Raw genomic sequence first — 25,239 nt, 5'->3', positions numbered from 1 at the left:
TGAGGCCAGCCTGGGCTACAAAGTGAGCTCAAGCCTAACCTGAACTGCATAGCAAGACCCTGTCTCAAAAAGACAAAAAAAAAAAAAAAATCAAATGAGAAGAGATATTTGGGATCTGATCTAAACACCTCATTGGATAGTTAAGAAATTAGTATCCATCATGTAGGAGAAAGGGCATCTTACCCACTGTCACATGGCAAGTTAGTGGCTGTGCCCCATCTCCTGACTTTTGGTCCAGTGCGCTTTACTTTCACTCAGCTCGTTTTTTTGGTGAGGTGCCGTTACGAGAAAATACTTAAAATTGTGAACCATCACTCTCAAACATACATATACACAAAATGTTACCTGAAGTCTTGAGGATTGCCAGGTCAGTAGCCTACCACAGTAGTACTCTACCATGTTGCCTTATAGTATGGTGCAGAAAGTAGGAACAGGCCTTTGAAGTTCAATCTTGTTCATTCCTGTCATAGCCCTCTAATACCAGATAAAAATGGTGGACTTTCAGGTTTGGGAAATCTAATTCACTTTCTTCAGATTCCTCTTTTTTTTTCTTTCCTTCTTTTTTGGTACTGGTAATCAAACGCAGGACCATGCACTTGCCAGGCAGGCAGTGGGCTTCTGAATGATATCCCCGGCCCTAGATTCCTCCTATTATCATTTATTTCTTCCCATGCCTCAGCTAGTGCTTATTTTTTATTTCCAAGTCTTTTTACTTTTCTTCTGTCACAGGCATTGGCCTTTTTTTAGTTTTCTTATACAACCCAAGCCTGTGATCCTTTCCCTGCCTAGTGCTGGCTTTCTGGAGAAAATGATGTAACCTCTGAGTCTTCTGGGCCCACTATGGGAAGAAAATTAAAAATAATGTTTGTACGTTCTGTACAGCATAAAGTAACAAAAACACGTCCTATATAAGTTAAGTATATGTATTGTTTTGTTGCTTTATCCAGAATGTTAAAGAGATGCTTGATTCTAGGCTTACATTGTGCAGCTATAAACTTGAATTATAGTCCCAGTGTCTTCCTCACAGAAATACCTTCAGTTTTTATGGAGTATTCTTTTTTTCCTAATTTTTTAAAATTCATTTTAAAAATAAAAGAAGGAAAATGTATTAACAAACAGACATCCATTTACAAAATAGCATAAGAGCAATACAGGCAGTACTGAGTTACAGACAAAGTGGTAGGAAGTTAACAGTGGTTGTTGTATCACTAGGGAGTATTCTTTTAAACTTTTGACTACAGAAAAATTCAGAGCCAGACTTACTGTTTGTGTCTAACAAGATATTCCGGTCACATGACTTCAGTTTTATGCTTAGTTGTCTAGTTTTAGATGGTGCTTTAGTCTCCTTATGAGCTGGAGTCATTTCCTAAGTACAGTGCAGGGCATTGGTCATCCAGCCTGGACTCTTGACTGACAGGTTCCAAAGCAGCTGGAAGGAAGTACAGTTACCAGCACGTTATATGTGGTAGTAGAAAGACTAACCTCCTAACTTACTGCATAAGTGTCAGGTGGGGCCCTTTTTCTCTGTGGGCTTTGATTTCTTTAGAAAGGAGAAATGCTGAGAACTCTTTCAGCTGCAGCATTCATATCTCCGTCCTTGGTTCTTAAAACAGTGCTACTCAAATGTGGACCTTAAGTTTGCAGATCATACTAGTGATAAAAGAAGCTTGTACCAGAACCCAATTATAATGTTTCTGCCCGCTCACCTTTCGATTTTTTTTTTCTTGTGGTACTGGACATTGGAGTCAGACCTTGCTTATGCTAGGCAAGCGCCCAGCCACTGATAGATTTTTATTTCATTTTGAGACAGGATTGCACTGTGTTGCCCAGGCTGGCCATAAACTTGCAATCCTCCTGCCTCAGCCTTCTGAGTAGCTGGGATCGTAAGCATGTGCCACATACCTGACTACTAGATGATCTTGTTGCTGCAAGTGTGTTCCCATAGCAAAACTTTTTGTTTGGTTTGTTTGTTTGTTTGTTTGCAGCAGGGTCTCACTATGTAGTGCAGGCTGGCTTAGAACTCACTTAGGTAGCCCAGGCTGGGGTCAGTCTCCTAAGAGCTAGGATTACAGGCATGCTCCTCCATACCCAGCCCATAGCAAAACATTTTGATGAAGAAAGTCAAAATAGCATTTTGAGTTGCGTTATTATAAGATTTTCCCAAGAAGAGAAATGTATTGCTTAGGGACTTAACGCTGTTTCTAAATTGAATTTATAAGTTGCTTTATCAGTCTCAGCACGTATACACTGTCAGATAATGAATGTGTCTGCTTTTATTCCTGAAGGTCTCCTCAGTCCCCAGAGAAAGGAAGCACTGCAGAGACTAAGAGCAGAGATAGAAGTTTTAACAGACTCATGGTTGGGAACTGCATTAAAGTCCTTACTTCTGATCCAATCCAGGTATGGAAACGGTTCTTTTTAGGTCTCATCTTCTCAGAGGCACACTCTTTCCTAGCCAGTCCAAACTAGACCATTCTCTAAAGGTAGAGCTTGGAATAGAGGCAAGAGGTGTTTAAATGCTTCAGAGATGTGTTTAGGTGAGAAGCAAGGTCATTTTATGATATCAGCACGCATGAGAGTTTTAAGAGAAAATTTATACCTGAAACCCTCTTTCTTTCCCTTTATTTTTTGCTCACAAACTAAAATTTTAATCTAGGAGGTGGAGAATCAAAGAATACAAGCAGAACACGTATCACAAATACCCTAAATTACAAGAAGCTTCAAGATACTACTCCAGCCTACTGGAGAAGGGAAAATTCAAAAGAGAAGGGCGACATTAGACAGATAACGGTGATTTCACCCTAAAGGTAGACTGAGAAATAAATGCAGCCTCTGTGTGTCAGTCCCCTGTTCTCTCCCTCGAAGCAAGTGTTCGAGATTCTCTCAAAGCCTCATGCCCAGTAAAGCTGACACTGAGGGGGTGAATTTTGTGGAATTACTATATATATTCTGCAGTCTCCGTTGCTGTTATGTGAACATCAGAGAGAACTTAAATTCTATCATTTATGGGCTAAACTGCATTCAGATTAAATAGAACCATAATTGAGAACTGTGTTATTTGCTTTCCAAAGTTTGATATCAGTGACATGAGTTAGTGTATTGGCTACCAAGTTGCAATAAGCTAGGATTGTCTGAAGGGAAGTAAGGCATGAATTAAGTTGCCTTATTTAACTCAGGGTCCACTAAGAAACAAACAAAAACAAGATCTGTGCCCTTTAATATGAAAATTAAAATTTTAAGTAATTACTAAACGATAATACCAGGCCCTTTGAGGTTAATTTTAATAGTTAAATCCTAGATTTGGTGCATTTGAATTCTTGTTCCCAGATTGGTTGCATTTCACCATTTTTTTTTTTTTCCCGTACCGGGAATCAAACTCACGACCTTGCGCTTGCCAAGCAGGCGCTGTGCCGCTGAGCTAAATCCCTAACCCCTCACCATTCTTTTCTTTCCCTTCTTACTCCCTTCTAGGAAGAATTGTGTGAATGTTCTGATTACTACCACCCAACTGGTCCCAGCCCTGGCCAAGGTTCTCCTCTATGGACTGGGAGAAATATTTCCTATTGAAAACATCTATAGTGCTACCAAAATTGGTATGGTTTCTGTTCTTCTTCTCATCACTGGCCCTGCAGTAAAACTTTCTACTAATGAATGCATTATGTGCCAGCTGCTCTCTTAGTCACCTTGTGTATGTAGTAAGATCCATATAAGTCTTCTCATGTATCTGATGAGGCAGTGGAGGTTTAGCAGTTACATTGCATGCTCAAGGATTCAGAGCTAGTAAGTTACATAAATGTGCTGCTTTCTTTTATAGTATTTGAAAGAACATAATTTCTAGCTTAGAAATCTACTTTTACCTCATGTCAGATTTCTCTTTCTCACAGGAAGTATGTAGTGTGATAGAAAAAGCACTGGGTTATAAAATCAAAGACTAGCCAAGCATGGTGGTGCACCCCTGTAATCCCAGCGCTCGGGAGGCTGAGGCAGAAGGATCATTGCGAGTTCAAGACCAGCCTGGGCTACAAAGTGAGCTCAAGGCCCACCTGAACTGCATAGTGAGACCCTGTCTCAAAAAGACCAAAATAAATAAATAAATAAATAAATAAAATCAAAGACTAAATTATATACTTAAAAATTCCTATCAAAAAACCAGAAAATAGTGAGTTCGGTTCCCGGTACCGGAGAAAAACCAAAAAAAAAAAAAAAAAAAACCAGAAAATAATAAGTGGGGAGTACGAAAAAATTGGAACTTCTGTGCACTGTTGGGATTATAGAGTGATGCAGCTGCTATGGAGAACAGTATGATGATTGCTCAAAACAGTCAAAATAGAACGATTGGATGATCCAGTAATCCCACTGCTGGGGGGAAATACCCAAAAGAATTGGGTCTCAGAGTCTTCAGTTGTGTCCAACTATCCAGAAGCAGGACATCAAAAAAATGCTTGTACATCCATGCTCATAGCAGCGTTATTCACAGTAGCCAAGAGGTAGAACAACCCAAGTGCCTATCAGTGAATGAATGGATAGACAAAATGTAGTGTTCCATACAATGAGCTATTATTCAGCCTAAAAGAGAAAAACCCTGTCACATACTACAACTTAGGTGAACCTGGAAATAATATGCTAAGTGAAAGAAGGCTGTCACAAAAAGACAAATACTGTGTGATTCTACCTATGTGTGAGATGCTGAGAGCAGTGAAACTCATAGGAACAGAAAGTAGAATAGTGGTTACCGGGATGGGGTAAGTATGGAGTTGTTGTCTAGTGGATCTAGAATTTTAGTGTTGCAAGATGAGAAAGTTCTGGAAATTTGTTGCACAAAAGTGTGAGAATTCTTAACACTATTGACCTCTATGTTTGAAAATGATTAAGATAATAAATTTGTTATATACTTTTTAACCATGATTTTTTAAATTTAAATGTTAAATTAGTGAGTTTCATGTTATCCTTCATTGTAACTCTCTGTGTTGCCCAGGCTAGCCCTAAACTCCTTGACTCAAGCAATCTTCCTGCCTCAGTCTCTCAAGTAGCTGGGACAACGGGCATGTGCCACTGCACCTGGCTGTTATGCTTACTTTGCACAAGTTTTAAAATTTTTTTTAAAAAATTAAGGACCAAGGTTCAAGTCCTGCTTGCTCCTCCACTTTTTGTACCAGGAATTGAACTCAAGACATTGTGTTTGGCAGGCAGGTGCTTGTGGGGATATAAGTCCATGGGGATATAGCTCTTGCCATAAACAAAATGTCTTATTTCATAAACCTCAGTGTTCTCATATAAAAGGAGAATCTGTGAGGCAAGTTGTGAAAATCAAATTAGACTATATCAAGGTTCTTTTTAACCCCCCAAAACCTATTTAATAAATATATGAAATGATAGGTTTTCAGTAAGTACTTAGATGGATTAATTACTTGATCCCAGGTTTGTATAAAATCAGCTTGTGAGGCTGGAGAGGAGCAGACTGTCCTGCTCTACTCTCTGCATGCTGTACGTGGTCTAGGGAGAGAGGAGTAAGGCAGCCATTCCTTTACCCTGCCCCTTCACTCTGTGTGTAGGCCTTACTTCCCTGTTGTAACAGAGAAGAGGGCCTTAGAGTTTAAAGATGAGCTCCAATTATTTTTTTCATCTACTACATGCCTATTCGTCAGCTTTCTCCATTAAAAAATGCATCTAATTTTTTTAATATTCCAGTATCCATAGAGATCATGAGTAAGCCCACCAGGTCTGTTAACATTTTCCTTCCGTTCTCTCTCCTTCAAACATGTACTGATCTCCTATTATGTGCCAGGCATTATTCTAAGAACTGGAGCTACATTGGGGGGGGTTCCCATAATTTGGGGAGACCGTCAATAAACAAACAGAACACATCATATGGTAATAAGTTCTGTGGATAAAAATCAGGAGACAAGTTAGGGTCCTGTTGTTTGTTGCAGTTTTGAGGATCAAACCCAGCACTTTGCATTTGCTGGGCAAGCAGTCTACCACTGAGCTACATCCTCAGCCACTAAGGTCGCTGTGTTTTAAATAGGAGTTAGGGAAGGGCTCCATAAACAGGTACCTTTTGAACAAAGACCTAAAGGAGGAATTGCGCCACTAGCCTGTATCTGAGGAAAGACCTACCAAAACTTTTTCAGAAGAAAATACAGAAGAATGTCTGTGTGATCTCAAATATCTTACGTGAGGCAAAAGATATTCTTAAAAACAAAAAAAACATTACAATTACATGAAGCTTTTAATTTTATGTACAATAACAAGGTAAGCCACAGACTGGGAAAGGTATCTGCAACACCTTTGACAATTAATGTACAGAAACTGTAAAGAACTTCTGCCAATCAGCATATAATCAGTTTGCTTGTGTGTTTGTTTGTGGTACTGAGAATCAAATTCAGGGCCTCACGCTTGCCAGGCAGGTGCTGCACCACTGAGATACATCCCCAGCCCACAGATAATCAAAAAAGAAAAAAAGAGAGAGAAAAGAAAAATAGGCAAAAACTTTGAAACAGCTAGTTTATGAAAAGGAACACCAAACTGTCAGTAAACATATGAGAATTCCTTAACCTCACCAAGAACAACATGCAAATTAAGGAAATACAAATTTAAAATGTTGAGCCTTGCCAGGCCTGGTGGCACACGCCTATAATCCCAGCACTCAGGAGGCTGAGGCAGGAGGATCGTTGGGAGTTCGAGACCAGCCTGGGCTACAAAGTGAGCTCAAGGCCAGCGTGAACTACATAGCGAGACCCTGTCTCAAAAAGACACCCCCCCAAAAAAACGTTGAGCCTTTCTCTCCTGTCAGACAGAAATTTAAATCTGATAGTGAAAAGTCTATTAAGCTTTGTTGCTCTGCAGGTGGGATTGAAAATAGATATAACCTTTTTTGGAGAACAGTTTATTACTGTGCAATACAGTTTGACCAAGCAGTTGATGAAGCAGTTCCGTACATGCATACATGCATACACACTTTACGGCAGGGGAGCCACATCCTATTTCCCACCTGTGTTTGTAACGTTTTATTGAAACATAACCTCACCCATTCATTCATGTCTGCTTTCACCTGCAGGAGCTAAACTGAATAGTTGCCCCAGAGACTACCTGGCCTGCAAAGCCTGGAATATTTACTGTGACTCTTTGCATAAAAAATATGTAGATCCCTGCCTTGAGTAATTCTCACATGCATAATGGGGGATTTTTTTTTTTTATAACCTAGTTTATAATGGAAAAATTGGTCTGTGGACCTGTCTGTTAAGAAGAAAATAGATAAATAGAACTAGACAAACAGGGCCAGGCGTGGTGGCGCACACCTATAATCCCAGCACTCAGGAGGCTGAGGCAGGAGTTTGAGGCCAACCTGTGCTGCAGAGTGAGCTCAAGCCCAGCCTAAACTACATAACAAGACCATGTCTCAAAAAAAGAAAAAAAAAAACTGACAAATAATAGAATATTATATTCCAGTTAAAAGTGGATGAGGGCTGGGATGGAGCTTAGTGGAAGACCATTTGCTTCTCATATACAAGGCCCTGCATTCAACTCTCAGTGCTAAGCCAGGCATGGTGGTGCACGTCTGTAATTCCAGCACTTGGAAGGTTGAGACAGGAGGATTGTGGCCAGTTCACGCCAGCCTGGGCTACAAAGTGAGTTCAAGGCCAGCCTGAACTGCATAGCAGGGCCCTGTCTCAAAAAGACAAAAAAAAAAACAGTGCTACAAAAATCAAAAAGATAAGAATGAATATGAAAACTAGTGTTTAACACATAAGAAAAGACAGACACATACAATCGGATAATGTAGAGTATAATATCTATTTAAAAGTTTATTCATAGTTTTTAATCTAAAGCAACTGAAGATTTGACAAAACTGAGTTGGTAGTAGGTAGCTAGGCAGATATTTGGGCTTTTTACTCTGCACACATTTTTATATGGCTGAATTTTTCATTTACAAGGGATAGGGCACCAGGAAGACGGGCCTGAAAGCTCCTTTTCACATCAGTCACCACTGCTGCTTTACTGTGCACCTCGTGGGAGCCCAGAGCACTCACTGTGAGCACCCAACCCTGACTGGTAGATGTTCTGTGGAGCTCGTTATACTGAGTCCTGGCACGCACAGGCTCCTCAAGCTGATAGAAGTGGTTTTCTTCCTTCTGACAGGAAGTGTGCTTACTTGGTGTTTTCCTCAGTCTTTTTTCATCCAGAGCTAATTTATGAAGCTGCAGGGAGACCTGGTGCCATGGTAACCACAGCAGGAGATTTGAGGCTTTCACAGAAACTGTAAAGTGGGAGCGAAAGAAGAGGGGTTTCAGAAGTGTGGTTCTCTTGGGCCGGATGTGTGGCTGTGGTAGAGTGCTTTCCTAACATGTGTAGAGCCCTAGGTTCAATCTTCAGCACCATGAAAAAAAATATAGAGAGTTCACCCATATACACACTTCAGCAGTGTGCCGTACTAATAAATGTCTGGGAGCTAATGGCCACCACTTTGAGAACCTCTTGTAATTGTAGAGGCAAAGAAAACGTATTAATCTCATGAGAACTCTCTCTCTTTCTCTCTCTCTCTCTCTCTCTCTCTCTCTCTCTCTCTCTTTCTCTCTCTCTCTGTCTGTCTCTCTCTCTCTTGTTCTCTCGCTCTGTCTTTCATTCTCTCTCTCTTTGGTGTTTTGAGCCAAGGTTTCACTTTCTAGTGCAGGAATCTGGCATTGAACTCCCTATGTAGCCCAAGCTAGTCTCAGACTCTTGCAGGGGCAGGGATATAGCTCAGTGGCACAAGCTCCTACCTGGCAAGTACAAGGTCCTGAGTTCAATTCCTAGTACCCCCAAAAAATTTCTTTTGGTGATCCTCCTACCTCAGCCTCCCAAGTGCTGGAGTTACAGGCCTGCGTCACCACACCCAGCTCAATAAATTTAGTATGAAAGTATTTATACAAGTTTTTCTTTTCCTGATCTGTACATTTTTTTCAGTGGACTCAGTGGTCACTCTGTGATCTTGCACATAAAAGAGAATTCCCAAAATCATTTCTGAAAACACCAGCAGTGGTTTTATTAGTGGGAACCCAGAAACTAATATTCCCCGAAGGCTTGGTCTTGTGGTTCCCCAGCTCTAGCTGCTAGGCATTGGGTAAACTGACTGGTCATTGGTCTCATCCCCCTGAACAGGAAAGGACATATCTGGGATTGTTCTGAGAGATACACGAAAATATTTTACCAGCTTTATTTCAGTCATTTTTGGTGTCCATATTCCTGAAGTTGCTACTTCACCTTGACCTGTTAAGAACTCTTAGTCTCTTAATTCTTTTAGAGGGGACATTGTACAGTGTACTGTGTGTGCCAGGACAATGAACATGTCTCTGTGTCTTTGTCCCTAAATGAGATGTCCCTTTTGCTGGGTCTTAGAAAAAAGTCTGAAATCCAAGGCAGAAGTTCTTTTCTATAGACCAGTAATGCCAGACTTTCAGAGACAAGCACATAAACTGCCACCCAAACCCCACTTACTTACCGCAGACTGCCAATGCTGCAATTAAACCTGAATGCTGAGGTTTCAGTTTAGAAAAGGCAACTCTTACATTAACATCCTTTGTCTTTAAAAAAAAATGTGTGCTTCAAGTTTGCCAACCCTGCTTTAGAGCGTCCAATGGTAACAAACAGCTGGCTGCAGCATGCTTGCCGTCAATCACCATGACTGCTATAGACAGATCACACTAGATTATAGGTCTCGCAGAGGTTGGCCCAGCTTGTAAAGCTGTAATGGGGCAACCCACTTGAGACCCTTCCTGTCTCTCAGGAGCTATTCCTGGTCCCCAATAAATCTTGCCTACTCTTAAAAAAAAAAAAAGCTATAATGGTTGGAATGAAATTAAACAAAGAACCCTTCCCCTGGGCATGGTGACACATGCCTGTAATTCCAGCGCTTGAAAGGCTGAGGTGGAAGGACCACCGCAAGTTTGAGGCCAGCTTGGGCTACCTAGTGAGTTCAAGGCCAGTTGGAAGTGCACAGCAAAACTGTCTCAAAAAAAACAAACCCTTCTACACTAAGTCTTACACACCTTTGACACAAATATACAATGCAAAGCGTAAAAAAAATGCACACACAAATAGTGTAAGTAAACTGTTTTTACTTTTACAGTTACCTTAAAATGGTACAGTGCAACACCTGGCATCTAGGGGATTGCGCGGAGGGATCTGATGAGAAGAGAGTTTCTAACTGGAGGAGGGAGGGCAGGCGGAAGATGGTAGGGCGACGTCTACCATCTTTCTGCCTCGGTCCAGTCTTAGTTATTTCCACTGTCCTTTGCGTGGTTACTGCTTTGCGCTTCCTGCCAGTCCTCTCTGCGTCTCCACTGCTTTTCCTCTTGCTTCCAGACATGCTGGGCTCTGCTGTGCTGTTCTACACTGTCACACTGCAGTGAGCACACAGCAGCACAGCTGTGATAGTGTCTGGCAGACACGTGAGCTCCTTACATAATTGGTTTGCGTCTATGAATGCTCATAATTTGAGGTGTGCTGTATCTGAAAGTTCTCAAGTCTGGGATTTGCTGTAGTCCTGTCTTTGTATGTGTGTTACAGTCGATTTCCAGCAGGGGGCAGTCAAGTGTGGTGAGGAAGGGGTACTTATAGACACAGTAAGAGGCTGCGCTAAATCCCCGCCTCTGGCAAGAAGGAAAAATGAGGTTAGTGGAGCAGGATGAGGAAGGAAGCAAAGTTAGGACTTTGCTTAACTGAAGAAGCAGGCAGGAGCAGAGAAATATGACGTAGAAGAGAAGGTAAATTAGATCTGTGCAGGGGATATAAGTTCCTTTTACTTATGTAGCTAAGTTACCCTTCCCACAGTACCACCATCTGTGCGTGCCTGGGTGTTAGTTCCAGGGCTGGGATTTAATTGTGATACACTGGCATCAATTCAGGATGGTCTGCAGTGGGTCTAAATCACCCATTTCCCAAGGCCAGTCTTAGTGACGCAGTCTCTCAGTCACAACTCCGAAGTGTAGTAAGTGGGGAAATTCTCAGCATGACGAATGCTGATGTCATTTGAATTGGTCACTTTCCTTAGTTCCCTTCTGGGATTTCTACCCCCAAAAGACACAAGACTCATGCCCAGGACCATTTCTGGAAAATGAAGAATTGGGAGGGAAATAGTTTTTTGTCTGTAACTTCATTCTGACAAGAAATCCAGACTTTAAGCTTCTACTTCTTTTTCCTACCTTAAAATGTTTCCCTGAAGAAATCATTCACTGCGAGGCACACCTGTAACCCTAACTAATGAAAGACAGGGGCAAGAGGATTGTGCGTTCAAGCCCAGGATAGAGCACACAGTGAGACCCTGTCTTTTAAAAAATATATATATATATTCATGGTACAAGGGCTAGAACCTGGATTTGGAGTCAGGTGCCCTAAGTCCAAATTCTAGCTAGTGGCTTGTTGGGATCTAGGACAAGTCCTTAAACCTTGAGTCCCATTGTAAAGTAGGGAATGGTACCTCTCAGTAGATTTTTTTTTTTTTTTTTGGTCTTTTTGAGACAGGGACTCGCTATACAGTTCAGGATGGCCTTGAGCTCACTTTGTAGCCCAGGCTGGCCTCGAACTTACAATGATCCTCCTGTCTCAGCCTCCCGAGTGCTGGGATTACAGGCATGTGCTACCAAGCCTGGCTCAGATTATTTTGAAAATTAAATGAAAGAATAAGTAAACAAGTGCTTGTAAGCTATAAAGTGCAACAGAGAGAAGTAATGTTCACAGGCCTCACACAACCTAGCCCCATCGCCTCCCATTGTAAGAAATCACCTTGTGCCAAGACCTTAGGGACTTTGTCCTGAGTGTGCAGGTTTTAAAAGGTGGTTGTTATAATGGCACAATTTCACATTCACTGTGTTCTCTGGCTGCCACCCCGAACTCCTCACCAAGCGACCTACGTAGGCTGCCACTTGCCTAAGTGTCGATGGGCAAACCTAGCAGCAGTCGTTTTCTTCCTTCTGGGGCGGAGAATATCCTAACAGAAAGTTTCTTTTTCTTATCAGGTAAAGAGAGCTGCTTTGAGAGAATTGTGTCGAGGTTTGGAAAGAAAGTCACATATGTAGTGATTGGAGACGGGCGAGATGAAGAAATCGCAGCCAAGCAGGTAACAGTGGTGAAGAGAGTAGCCTGGGTAGCGTTGCAACAGGCAATTAAAAATGGTAGGGGCTGGGGATTTAGCTCAGCGGCAAAGCGCCTGCCTGGCAAGTACAAGGTCGTGAGTTCGGTTCCCGGTACCGGAGAAAAACCAAAAAAGAAAAAATGGTAGAAGTACAAAGACCTTAGCACTCCGTTAGACATTTGTAGTGTTTCCTTTTCTTCTCCTCTTCTGTTTTCCTTTAAAGAAAAAGATCACTCTTCTCTCCAAATGGAGTTTCTCTGTAAGTTGTTGGATCCTACTTTGAGCCCTGTTGTAGGCATTCCCCTCGTTAATCCTGAAACGGGCCCATGGTCATCGCATTGCCTTCTCAAGAACATCCTGCTTTACAGCAAAAAGGCAAATTATTCTGATTTTTCCAGGCTTCGGATTCTGGGGAGGAGCAAATACATAATCAGTTGGCAGTTGTTTTTGTAGGAAAATCCTTCCTGCTTTTGAGCCCTCATAACTTTGTTCTGATGGTAACACCATCACTCTACAGGTTCCAGCCCAGCTCATCCCTTTTTAATATAGGAAATAGTAGGTCAGAGACTGTTGGCATCTCGAAGCTGACGTCTGTGACCATGTACCGTAAAATACACCCACTGGAGCTTGGGGTGTAGCTCAGTGATAGAGCACTTGCCCAGAATGCATGAGGCTCTGGGCTCAATGCTCACCGCTGCCATAATAGTAAAGTAGGGGCTGGGGATTTAGCTCAGCGGCACAGCACCTGCCTGGCAAGCACAAGGTCATGAGTTCAGTTCCCGGTACCGGAAAAAAAAACAAAAAAAAAAAATCAAAAATAGTAGAGTAAAGTAGACTAATTAAAAAATTTCTTAACACTTTATCTGTTCAACCCCCTCCCTGTGAGAAAATCTTTCCTGCAGCCTGTCTGACAGGAAACTAGTTGCTGCATGAGCATACCCAAGGATGAAGATGCTAATTCACAGGCAGCCTGTTCCACCGTGAGGTTATGGGAGCTGCTAAGGTGTGACTCCTTCATTGAGCAAAAATGTCTCTCTCACATACTGGTCCTAGTCTGGCACTCCTGAGCATAAAAGGAAGTCCGCTTCCTCCTCTCTACATTATGGAAAAAAATGCATCCAGAGAACTATATTCTAGGACCTCAGTGTTCTGAGTAACTTAAACACCAGTTTGTTCAAGACAATAAAACCTGTAACTTCATGGAACATGGTTTGTAGCACTTGGTTTATCAAAGCTCTGCTTTGAATTGTGGCTTAGAACAAGCATAGCATTCTTAGCAGATTTTTGACCACATGATATGATAAAATTATTATTTCCCGGATCTGTATATTCTACATTTTGCAAATGGACAAGACTTAGACCCTGCCAGGTGTAGTGTAATCCCAACACTAAAAAGGCTGAGGCAGGAGAGTCTCTGTGAATTCAAGCTGGGCTGCATCATGAACTCGAGGTCAGCTTGAATTACAAAGCCAGACGCTGTCTCAAAAAAAAATGAGGGCCAGGGATATAGCTCACCGGCACAGCACCTGCCTAGCTGTGGGGCATCTCGCTGGTCTCTCGTTGTACCCCGGAGAGAAACAGCAGTGGGTATGAGAAAAATAAAGACAAAGAGTCGAGCTGGGTCAGGTGGAGTTACCTCTTACCTGATGGGAAGAAGACTGATTTCAACAGTAGGGGCATTTATTTTAAACTCCTGCAAAGTTAGTATCAGCAGAGGTGATGTTGCCTAGTGATTAATGACAGTAACTGTCCAGGCAGGATCCTTCTTTCAATACTGAGGTAGCTTGACTGCTTGCGGCACTCTGGCTCTGTCCTGCCATCTCCCATATGACCAATCTCCAGCTCCAGCAGCTCCCAACACCTAGCAAGTGTTAGGTCATGAGTTTGATTCCTGGTATCAAAAAATAAAATTTTAAAAAAAGATGTAGACCCTGTACTCTGAAAGTTACAGGAAATTTACTATCTACAAGACAGTGTAGTCTTCGGGTGTGTGGGGTGGGGGTATTTGGGGAGGTTGTCTTTTTGAGACAGAGTTTTGCTAGGCACTTCAGCCAGCCTTGAACTCACTTTGTAGTTGGCCTTGAACTCAAAGCAATTCTCAGCCTCCCAGCCTCCCCAGTGCTAGGATTACAGGCATATTGCTCGCTCGCTTGCTCGCTCGCTCTCTGTCTCTCTCTCTCTCTCTCTCTCTCTCTGTGTCTCTGTCTCTTTCTCTCTCTCACACACACACACACTATCCCCCACCCCCCCACCCCCAGCTAAGACAATGTAGTCTTATACTAATACTAATCTTCTAAAAGTGATCTTTCTTTTTCTTTAAATAAAAATGGGAGAAGGAAAGGAAACACTACAAATACACAATAGATTGCTAAGATTTTTATACTCATACTGTTTTTCTAACAAATTAGTGTTATTTGAAATTTCTTACCTAGTTTCTTATCTTGGCTATTTTATTTGATCCTGAAGACCCTGTGTATAGTTAGAACAGGTATATGTCAAAAGCACGGAGTTACCACTGAAGCCTGATAAAAATTTCTCACATTTGTAAAGCGTCCTGTTACGCACAAAGTCCTTGTGCGTATGCGTGACTCACATCACCCCTGTGACAGCACCGTGAGGCGGGTGGGAGTAGTTAGCAAGCACCTGGGACAGCAAGGGATGCGGAGGAGCATGAGCTTCTGCGTGAGCGGAGGCTTCGGAAACCGGTTGGGTTAACCTGCTGTCCTCCTCTCTTCCAGCACAACATGCCTTTCTGGAGGATCACAAACCACGGAGACCTAGTGTCCCTTCACCAGGCTTTGGAGCTTGATTTTCTCTAAGAACTGGAATACAGAGCCTTCCTCCTGAGCTCCTTTTCACTCTGAAGGGAGCCAGAGGCCCAGTCACCTGGGAACTTGGAACACTCTCCCTGCCCCTTCCTCCCTCCCTGTCTCCCTCCCCGCCCTCCCCACCTCCTTCTCCATGGAATGCTGGCGAGAACACAATCAGAACCAACAGCTACAACTTCTGCTAAGAGTGACCCGCGGCCCGGTGTTCATCCTTGTACAGATGCGGGGAACATTGGGATAGAGACAACAGTAGACTCACTGCAACTACAGTGCTTTTAATTCTTCTGTGTTTTGTTTCCAAAAAATGAAGAAAAAGAAAGGCAGTTCTTGGGGCCTAGTTGGACTGTTGGTCTCTGGCCAGTCTGTGCGCTCTCTTAACCGATGGTGAGAGGGGAGCTGCAGCAAGCAGCCTTTCATAAGAACGTCTCCTGTCTCCTGCAGTCTTTTAAGACCCTTAGCTACAGAACTTTTTCCCAGGAATGTGTATGTTATTTTTATAGGTAAGGGTCTGGTCTGTGAAGCAGGTTTTCCCCATTTCTCTGTTTCTAGCAAGAAAAGGGCATAGGAAGTTTCTGTGGAAATAGTAAATGAAATATTGGAAATACCTCTCTGTGGCCGCAGCACCTCTTTAGTTGCTCCAGTGGTCTGCTTTCTGGAATGTTCCCTTCTGCCGTGGGGCACTGGACACTGATGAACTTCAGGCTTTGGCAGTTCGCATCCTAGAAGCCTTAGTTCCCTTGCTAGTCCCTCTTCCCCTCTAACCACACGGCACCCCTGGAGACTCCTTCCTTTAAATCCTAAGCGTTCAGCGTGACTCTACATTCAGAGACTGTCCCAGGAGGCTTCACCTCCACACCGGGTAGAAGGGACTTGGGTTTCTTAGGAATTTCAGCTTCTTTGGCTTTCAGGTCAGGAGGGTTCCACCTGTTCCTCCTATAGAGAAGCACCTCCACCAGAAGCTCACCCTGCCTCCTCTGTCCTAGCAGATGCTGCCGTCTGACCTCACGTGCAGCCCTGGCCACGCCCTGCCCAAGGGGTCAGAATGAAGTCCAAGAACAGGCTTCTCACTGCTTCCTGTGAGGAAGCCCTTCAGCCACACGCGGGATAGCCCAGGCACCTCTTTACCCAGATCTCAGCCTGGAAGTGGAGTGCACATTGCTGTAATCAATACCCAGTTCCCCATAGAACACTGCACTCTTCAACTCCCATTTGGAAATGGGAAGGAGAGAAATCTTTCCTGATTTCAGTGAGGGCGCTGGCTGCCTTACTTTATGTCCCCTGGGAAGCTGAGTGGAGGCCTGGGCTGTAGTCGCAACCTTGTAGCCCAGCCCTGTGCTGGTTGCCTCATCTCTCCAGGACCAGCCCAGGCCCCTACTCAAGCAGGATAAAGCGCCCCAAGCTGAGGAGCTGTAGCTTTCCTGGCTCCACAGACAGGCTGCTGTGTAAGCGCCTCCCACATGCAGCCTTGGTCCTCAGCGAGAACAAGCTCTTTGACCAACCCCTGCTCTAACTGCTTATCCCCAGAGAGATGCTGCCCAGGGCAAGCCAGGTTGCCCATATCAGGAGAGGCCGCGCAGACACTCCTTTCAGAGCTGAAGGGAAAGTGCTTCGTGACTCAGTTTAAGAGGGGAGTTTTGGGAGAGGAGCTAGGTTGGCACGCATCACTCGGTCACCTCTCTGGCCGCATTTCCAGGTGAGGTGAGGGGGAAGGAGGAGTCCGAGTCAGACCTGCTGGGTCTGTGCAGCCCATGGTCCATCTTAGAAGCTCTGGGTGGATTTTACTTTCATGCCTCAGGTGCCCCCATTGCAGTATCACTATTTCTTGCCCTGGACAAAAGCCCCCTGTTGGTGCTGAGTGGGCTGTGGGCTTAGGAGGCTGCACGCTGGCACCCCACGCACGCATGCCACGCACACTTTCCCCACCTGCGGCAGGCTCTTTATTAGAATGACTCGGACTCCTGTTCAGTGGCCTTTTTCCTCTTGCCCTGACTTCTCAGCTTAGCTCTTTTTTTCAAAAGGGACTTGAACTTGGCGAGGAGCAGTGAGGGGGCTCTAAGAGCAGCCTGTGCTCCATCCCGGCAGCTGGCACCCTGGGTCAGGGCAGACAGCGGGAGCTTCCTGGCCCTGTCCAAGGGATCTGTCCAGGGAGCAAGCACCGCCCTTCTCACCACCTCCCTGGCACAGACACCAGGAAGGAAGAGGAGCGGAAAGCATCAAGAGCTGTTGGAAGCTGCGGCCAAGGGTACTGTGGGTCTTTTCAGCAAGAGGCCGCCCCTTTACTGGAACAAGTGCCTGTGAAACTGGCCAAGTGAGTCCTTCAGCCCCGCACCATGGTTCCTAAGGGTGGTCCGGACCTCTCGTGGCCAGGGCTGTCTGGTGGCTCTGGAGGTATCAGATGTGTCCTAGGGTAAGAGGTGGCTTGACTTTCGAATGTAAAATTGTGCCTTAGCATCACCCTGTTCTGTACCCCTGGGCAGCTGGTGGTGACCAGGAGAGAGGACGCCTCCTCTACACTTAGGTGCCTGTTGAGGCTTTTGTTGGGCGGGGGGAGGCCTATTTTCTGCTCTGCAAGTTGGGAGGCAAACCTGATATCCCAAAAGACTTGCTCTGATGTGTTTGCAGTTTACGCAAACTCAGCTTCACAGCTCCCGGTTAGAATCTCATTGGCCAAGTCCAGCTTGGAGCGCATGGAGTCCAGCGCATGGAGCTGGGACACTACCTTGAGTGGATGTCGGTGCCCCTGAACTGCAGCAGAGCACAGTGGCTTCCTCCTGTGGGAGAGCCGTGGTCCAGACAGGGAGTGAGAGCTGGGCCTTCCTCTTGCTCTGCACTCCCCAAGGAGGAGCAGTGAGCTCCTCCTGAGCACCTTGAAATACCTTAACCACAAGAGGGAAGACCCGGTTGTGTCCCCGCCCCACCAGCAGGCTGTCCTCCCTCCCCCAGCTCTGCGCCAGCTGTAGCAAGCAAGGTTCCTTAGCAAGTTCCTAATGCACTGACCGAGCCATCCCGGGAAGGACTTCTCCAGACATGACTCCCTCTGGACTTCAGATGCCTCTGTTGGCAGGGAAAGGCATTGACTGGGTTGGATCTATTTATGTGACTGCGGGCATTCGTGGCTGTAGAATCCTTGACCATAATGTTATATGTAATGGGAACTATCTTATAAACTTGAAAAAAATAAAATTTTTATTTTCTATACAGCTTTTTCCTGTTGTCTTTTCTGAATGGATCACCCCAGTTGCCCAACCCATGTAGGGTCCTAATCAGGGCTAAGGATTGTGTAGAGTTTTTAGAAAGATATTAACCCTTCAATAACTGGGTCATCAACTTCAAAAAAAGTAAAAGCTAGCCATTTGGTATAAATGGGAAAACGAAAGGAGTATGTTTAAATAATTTGCAAGGGAGCATTTATTTCTGAATTGTTTCTAAGAGACACTGCTTTTTAAGATTTAGAACTGGAATGAGATTTCATTTGCTGTCAAATGTGCTGAACTTTAATAAATGAGAAGTCAATGCTTGCTGGGCTTAAATCACGAAAGCAATAAAACTGACAAAGTGATACCAAACCTCTTTTGATTTGGCCTGATTTCACTGTCACATCAACTGCTCTGTATGAGGCAATGAAAATGAGACGGGATAATGCTTGCCACATTCTTTCCATGATGATTCAAGCCACCAATGGTGACCCCAGGCTCTGCTCCTTATCCCATTTGTAGGCCACAGGCCACAGTCTGCTGACGTGGCTCGCCGGCTCTCCCGCTGAGGCTGTTTCTCAGGGAGGCTTCCCTGTTGGCAATCCCGGCAAGAGAACACCTCCCTCTCGGCTTCCTAGCACATCACACACACTACCTGACATACTGACTCTTTACTTATCCTATTTACTGTCTCCACTGCAACAAATGACAGAACTACCGTGAATCCCATCAGTGGTGACTGAAACCTTTTCCTTCTCCAGCGCCCCATCCCTATTTTTTCTTCAAACCATACACCTCCCAAGCAGGGAGATTCACCCTTCCTGGAATTTCACCAGAATCCCGTACACCACCTTGCCACCAACTTCATAGAGCTCCTGACAGGCTATTATGGTTTGTGTCTAGATGTCCCCACACAGCCTCATGCACTCATAAGTGGAGCTTTGGGGAGCTGGATTGAAGGTGTGTGAATGTGGACTAAGAGCATGTAATGTGCATTAAGGTGTGATAACTGGGTTAGCACAGACTGGTTTAGGGTTGTTCTTGGTGTGGATAGTAAGACCCACCCTGGGGTTTGAGTGGCACCACCTAAAAGCCTTGTAGCCTGGATGGGATAAAAGGGAAAGGGAGACTTGCTTTGTTGCCGCTGCTGCTTGCTGCTTAACTGCCTCCCGCCTGCCATACTATGGACTGTTTTGTCCTCTACCAGGCCACCAGGCCTTGCAGCCAGCAGACTATGGACTGAAACCTCTGTAAACTGTGAACCAAAATAAACCTTTCCTTCTTTAATTTGTGGGGGTCAGGTATTTTGTCCCAGCAATGAGAAAAGTAAGACATCATTGTCCACCTGGTCTCTCACACTTCTTAGTCCCAGAGATGCTTATGGCTACCCCTGCCCGGCCCAGCAGCAGAGCTCGTAGCAAGAGAATGCACTGGAATCCACCTAGCACCTGCAACTTAGAAAACAAGGAGGAAAAGTCACACCCAAGGCAGCCTTCCCCCATGTCCCGCCACCAAGGCACAGCCTTCTTTATCTGCTCCAAAGGCCTTCACCAATTTCAAAGAATTTCATGTCCCTGCCTCTTCTCTCCAGGAGTGGTAGATTTTTTTTTTTTTTTAATGACACAGACTGGAGGATTTTGCGAGGTTTTAATAATAACCTTATAATACTATCAAACATGTACATGCGTCTTCACTTGCAGAGACATATTCCCTTCATCTGAATGGACTCTGAGGTAGAAGGTACACTGGCTAAAGAACAAAAATACTCAACAGGCTGTGCAAGGCCCAGACCACAGGTCCACAAGGCACTTGGTTGAAAGACAGCCCCTGGAGAACAGGGGCAGAGCCGGGCCAGCTGCACAGACACCCTGGAGGGACTGACAGGCTACCCAGAGTTGGGAGTCCTGGCCTCCAGCCTTTGCGCTCTACCCAGGATTGGTTCAACCAGGTAGGGAGCGAAGCTAGGGTGGCAGCTGGGTCCAAGGTTACAATACTCTTCATGGCACATAAAGTGCTTTCAGTAAACATTTGTTGAATAAATTAAATGAATGAGGTGGGGCAGGGAAGGGCTCTGGAGAACTCCTGGGGCCTTTTAGCCCAGGATAGAGGAAGCAAAAGGTGGGACAGCACTTCCACCTCTTGAGAGGTGGCAGAGTGGTGAAAATACCAACAAGGGCAAGTTCTGGGTGCACCAGCTCTACTGGTTGAGAAAGGTTCCCGTTCTGCCAACATGGCTTGTACATAACTGGCACCCCTGGCCCTCTAGTGCCAGCCCTTCTCATTTTGTTCACACGGTGAACCCCTTGTCACTGGGTCTGTGCTGCCTAAATGACCCCATTCACCTCTCCCTTCCTTGGCAAAACACCCTCCTCCTTAGCTTTAGGGAAAAAGTTCCTAGCCAACTGAGTCATGCGTCTGTTCCGAAGCTGCTGATAAGGTTCACACGGAAAGAGACTCCGGAATCCATCCACCCGGGTTCCAGCCACCGGATCAGGCTCCCAGCGGCAGCTAGGGTGCAGCCAGCGGTAGTAGCCCAGGCGCAAAGCCAGACCCCCAAGGAAGCAGACGCCTCCCACAGCCAGCCATATGTGTAACGAGATCTCAGTGGGCAGCCAGGGGCCATATATCACCCAGGTGGCCACCAGCAGAACACTGTCACTCAGGAGGAACAGCAGGTGGATGGTGGCCCGGCCACAAGTGTGGCCCTCAGACACGTTGAACCAGGAGAAATAGAGGATAGTGGCCACTGTCGCCCGGTACAGCCACTCGGAGCCAGGGTCTGGCATGAAGTCTGTCCGCTGAAGCCAGACCCAGAACAGCAGCACCAACCACAGGCCCAGGAAGTGCAAGGCCACATACTGAGGGAAGAGAGCTGAGAACAGGGCCACAGCGAGGAGTCGGGGACCCAGCAGCAGCAGGTTCCACAGGAAGTAGATGGCAGAAGCGGCCCAGCCCAGCCGGGGCTTGGAGGGAAGGCAGGTCCGCAGGGCCTGGTGATAGTCCAGCAGTGCCCACGAGATGCTCATGAAGGACGTGCCAACCCCAAACCCTACAAGGAGCAAGAGCAAAGAGATGAGACCTGTGGGCAGCCTGCCTGCCCCCCCCCCCCCCCCCGGGGCTCACTGGTACCTTCAGGGCCCTCTCAGCCGCCCTGAGGTAGGTATTAGAATCCCTGTTTGCAGCCGGCGATATAGCTCAGTGGCGTAAGCACCTGCCTGGCAAGCGCAAGGTTCTGAGTTCGATTCCCAGTACCAAAAAAAAAATAGAATCCCTGTTTGTGGAAGGGAAAATAGCAGCAAGAAAAGCTTCGTGAGGTCACACAATCTACTAAACGTGGAGCAAGGGGGGATTCAAGTACGGAGCCAGCCCTAACACACAACGCTTCACTTTCAGGTGCCACCCTGTGACATTTCTGAAGGATGAGGGTGTATGTTACTCATAAAGAGCCACCCGGCATTTGGCACCCCCAGCGAGGCTTTGGCTGCATCCTGAGCATCTCCTAGGGCCCCAGAAGAACCTAAGCCTTTCTTAGATCTGAAGATCACCAGAGCCCCAGCTCCCCGTTCCTCCTGGTCAGAAAAAGACCGGAGACCCCATGGGGTCCTGAGGGCTGGGAGAAACGGCCCCGGCTGTGACAGAAATCCTCCTCCTGCCCCTCCTCTCCCTGCCATGTGCAACCTGGGCCCAGGTCTTGATTTTCCAAGATCCAGAAGTTGCGGGGGGTCGTCCTTACCCTACCTCCTGACTGCTCACCCCCGACTAGGAGAACAGGGCCACAAGGAAGCACGGAAGCAGGACTGTCTGGAATGCTTCTTCTCCTCCGGCTCCCTTCCATCTCTCACTCAGCAGAGGTTAACTGGGAACCCACACCAGCCTGGTATCAGATCTGAGGCCATCACTCTAACTACCTCATTCTAGGTCAGACGTTCTTTCCAGTTGGCCCAGCATGCCGCATCCTCTGACCTTGCAAGCTCTACCCAGAGGCTTCCGTCCCACTTCCCAGGCCTGCTCCTCCTTGCCGGCCCCCAGCCCAAACATCCCCGGGGGTCACCTATCCTACCCCTCCCCAACGCTCTGCTATGTCAAGTGTCCCTGTAATACCCCACCCGCCTCTGCCTGGAGTCTCACCACACAGTGAAAGTACAGTGAGTATTTCCTTGCCTCTCAGCTCCTAGACAGTAGGAAACAGGTTCTGCTCATCTGGACGGCCCTGGCAGCCCAGTACCTGGCACATAATGAATATTTGCTAAATAAGCTGAGAAAAATTCGTTTCTTCCCACCGGGCATACATACAGTCTGTCTCCAAGTGGCCCTGGTCCTAGACACTTACCACCTTCAGACAAATGAGAATATGTCAATGCTGTGCTTGGAGGCACACTCCTGTAATCCCAGCACTCGGGAGGCTGAGGCAGGAGGGCTGCCATGAATTCAAGGCCAGCTTGCACTACATAATGAGACCCTGTCTCAAAACACCAAACACCAAACCAAAACAAACAAGATATGAGTGCTGAGTGGCCCAGGGCAAGTCCCTTCACATGTATGCACGTCTTTCCTCTTGTGTGAAGTAGAGATAGAACCCCTGGGTCATACTCTATGTGATGGCAGGTGAGGACTGGGTCCCCTGGGAGGCAGTGGCAGGTACCTTGAGGTGTGCAGGGATCCTGAAGGCCAAGAGAAGGCCCTGGACTCTAAATTGGATGTGAGATGAAGTCCTACCTTGGCCGCTGGCTGGCTGTGAGACAAGTCACTTTTGTTTTACGTGAAGCCCTTCCAAGGCTCCTCACTGTACAAACTTCCCCCATGGTTTATGAGGCTCTGCCAACCTCTGCCACTCCCGCTTCTGATCTCTCAGCACACTTAGTGTAACTACTTGTTTTACAATCTTATCATCCTGGCACGGCCGAGGCTCTGTGTATCTTGTTCCCTGCGGCGTGCACTCACACTGGTAGTACTCGGCCTGGCCGCTCTGCAGCACGATGGCCAGCAGCAGCGTGAGCTGTGGCGCCGTCTCCAAGAAGGTCTCAAAGAGCCGCAGCATGCTGATGTCCAGGGAGAGGAAGTCGGCGTAGGCCAAGTCGAACTCGGAGGGCTTCGCCTGCTGCCACACCAGCAGCCCCTGCCGCAGTCCCTGCAGGCACCTAGGCGCACACAAGTGCCCACAGGGCAGGGTCAGCGTCCTGTGCAGTCCCCAGGCTTCCACCCATGTGGTTTAGGACAGGCTCTGATCCTAGCTTGTCACATACATGCTAAGGGCCCCAGGCAAGCCAGTAACCTCTCTGAACCTGTTTCCTCACCTGTAAAACAGGAATACATGCAACTTCTACTGGGCACCCACTGTCCCAGGTCCATCACAAAGCTTGCTCTGTTTACTCCTCTGTAAATGGGCTAGGGCCCCATTTACAGAAGGGGAAAAGCATCAAGAAGGCAAAGGCACCCTGGAGAGCTTCTGAGCAAGGACCAGCCAGGGGCAGAGCGGGCGTCTGCCTGTGGAGCACGCAGGTGGGAGGGGGTCACTGGCGGTGGAGCGGAAGTGGGGATCACATGTAGCAGGCTGCTGAAAGACTGGGGAGAAAAGGTGAAAAGCCTGGTAGGGACAGAGACTGGCACAGACTTCAGGGAATCCAGAAAGAGGCCTTGGGAAGCGACTGGCTTGAGGGGGGGCATGGGATGGCACTGAGGTCTTCCCCACACAGAACTGATCTCACTGGGCCCATTCGCCCACTGCAGATCCATTCAGCGCACACGGACTGCTGCTGCCCCGCCTGATAATACTAAGGAGCAGGAGCTTCTGGGCCCCAGGGTCCCAAAAGGGCCCCCGCTTAGCCTCAGCATGGGCAGGAACAGGGAGCCCGTTTTCAAACTCAGTGTTAGCCAGAGACAGGCGACAGGAGGACGCAGGAGGGACTCAGCAGGGCGGGGCTGGAGGCCTGCCCTGACCCTCGGACCCACCCGGGGTTCACTGGTGTGGTAGGTCCCCCTCAAGCAAAACAGCAACATTCAAGGCTCCTCTCCCCCAGGCTGGAGACTCCAAACAGCTTTGTCAAGCTCTGGAGAGAACTCATAAAAATGGGTTCTGGAGCAGATTCTGCCTCCTGCCCCACCAACCCATCCCGCACATGACGTCCTCACTTTATCTCATGACTCTGACCCCATGGTTTCAGTTTCTCCACCTTTTTTTTTTTTTCCTACAGTAAAAAATAAATCACCATTAACCCTGCTCAAAATATCCCCCATCACTTCAACACACTTCAATGTCTCCATCTTGGTCGGACCCCGACAGTTCTGAAAAGCACGGGCCAAGACCTGTCTGTGTCTAACCCTGGCTGTGTCCAGCACCCACCTCTGCCCCCGTACTCGGTCTCAGGGTGGGAAGCAAAGGGCCGGGGAGAAGCAGGAAGCTGGGAAAGGGAGGGTAAGAGGGGCCAGGTGGGACGGCACAAGCCTGGAATTCCACCTACTCAGGAGGCCGAGGCAGGAAGATTGCAAGTTTGCCCAGTCTGGGCAACTTAACAAGATTCTGTCTCAATTAACAACTTAAATTAAATTAAACTAAATTAAGCTAAGCAAAAAAGGCCCTCTCCTTGGGTGGAATCCCTAGGAAAGGGAAGGAAGGGAAGGAGGGCGGGAAGGAGGGCGGGAAGGTGGCAGGGAGGGAGGGAACAAGCACTGCTCTGGGGGTGGAGTGGCTGGAACTCGCGGCGCTCCGGGTGGCATGAAGCTAGCTGGTGTTTGTCGAATGTCTGCTTTGTGCCAGGGCAATTACCAGGTGTCACTCTGTTTAATCCTCACAAAACAGAACTAGACACTACCACCACCCCCACGGGCACAACAAGGAAACTGAGGCCTGGGACGGTCAGCCCTTGCCCGAGACCCTCCCACGGCGGGAAGGACGGCGGCGCGGCGGGAGGGGCAGCCAGCCCGCCACGCCGCTCTCCGCGCTCTCCCGATCGATCGCCGCTTCCCAGAGGCGGGACCGAGGCTCAGAGAAAGTCACAGCGGGCGTCCCACTCCTCCGATCGCGGGGGAGTCGGTGTGGAAGCCCGAGAACGCCTTCGTGCCCCGCCCCCCCGTGCCTCCGTTTCCTCGCCTGGGCCGGAAGCGGGTGCCG

At 47.0% G+C, this 25,239-nt stretch overlaps 2 protein-coding genes and 1 long non-coding RNA gene across 8 annotated transcripts in view; 1 reads left to right on the top strand and 2 right to left on the bottom strand.

The window, feature by feature from the left end:
- Eya3 (EYA transcriptional coactivator and phosphatase 3) overlaps positions 1-18,137 on the top strand; it is a 125,125-nt gene extending 106,988 nt beyond the window's left edge. For all 6 annotated transcript variants that reach the window (XM_013519541.1, XM_005394940.2, XM_005394937.2 and 3 more), the window contains 4 exons: positions 2,286-2,400; positions 3,472-3,593; positions 11,994-12,094; positions 14,848-18,137. In XM_013519541.1, coding sequence (XP_013374995.1) covers positions 2,286-2,400; positions 3,472-3,593; positions 11,994-12,094; positions 14,848-14,928 — 419 coding nt within the window. In that variant the 3' untranslated portion in view covers positions 14,929-18,137. The remainder of the gene's footprint in view (positions 1-2,285; positions 2,401-3,471; positions 3,594-11,993; positions 12,095-14,847) is intronic.
- On the bottom strand, positions 12,101-14,839 carry LOC106149726. The gene is made up of 3 exons (XR_001236050.1): positions 14,538-14,839; positions 13,753-14,000; positions 12,101-12,517 (listed from the first exon to the last, which is right to left on the bottom strand). It is a non-coding gene; the product is annotated as an uncharacterized LOC106149726 (long non-coding RNA).
- Positions 18,138-18,327: 190 nt separating the features above from the next.
- The window catches only part of Xkr8 (XK, Kell blood group complex subunit-related family, member 8), a gene marked incomplete in the record, with an annotated part of 7,484 nt that continues 572 nt past the window's right edge, over positions 18,328-25,239 (bottom strand). Inside the window, 2 exon segments of the mRNA XM_013519543.1 lie at positions 18,328-21,180; positions 23,073-23,269. Of these exon segments, the coding sequence (XP_013374997.1) occupies positions 20,456-21,180; positions 23,073-23,269 (922 nt within the window).

This window comes from Chinchilla lanigera, unplaced genomic scaffold (assembly GCF_000276665.1).
Source record: "Chinchilla lanigera isolate Chin_1 unplaced genomic scaffold, ChiLan1.0 scaffold00051, whole genome shotgun sequence".
Taxonomy (NCBI): Eukaryota; Metazoa; Chordata; class Mammalia; order Rodentia; family Chinchillidae; genus Chinchilla; species Chinchilla lanigera.
Note: the sequence above shows the minus strand (reverse complement) of the source record. Positions and strands in the feature narration are given on the sequence as shown.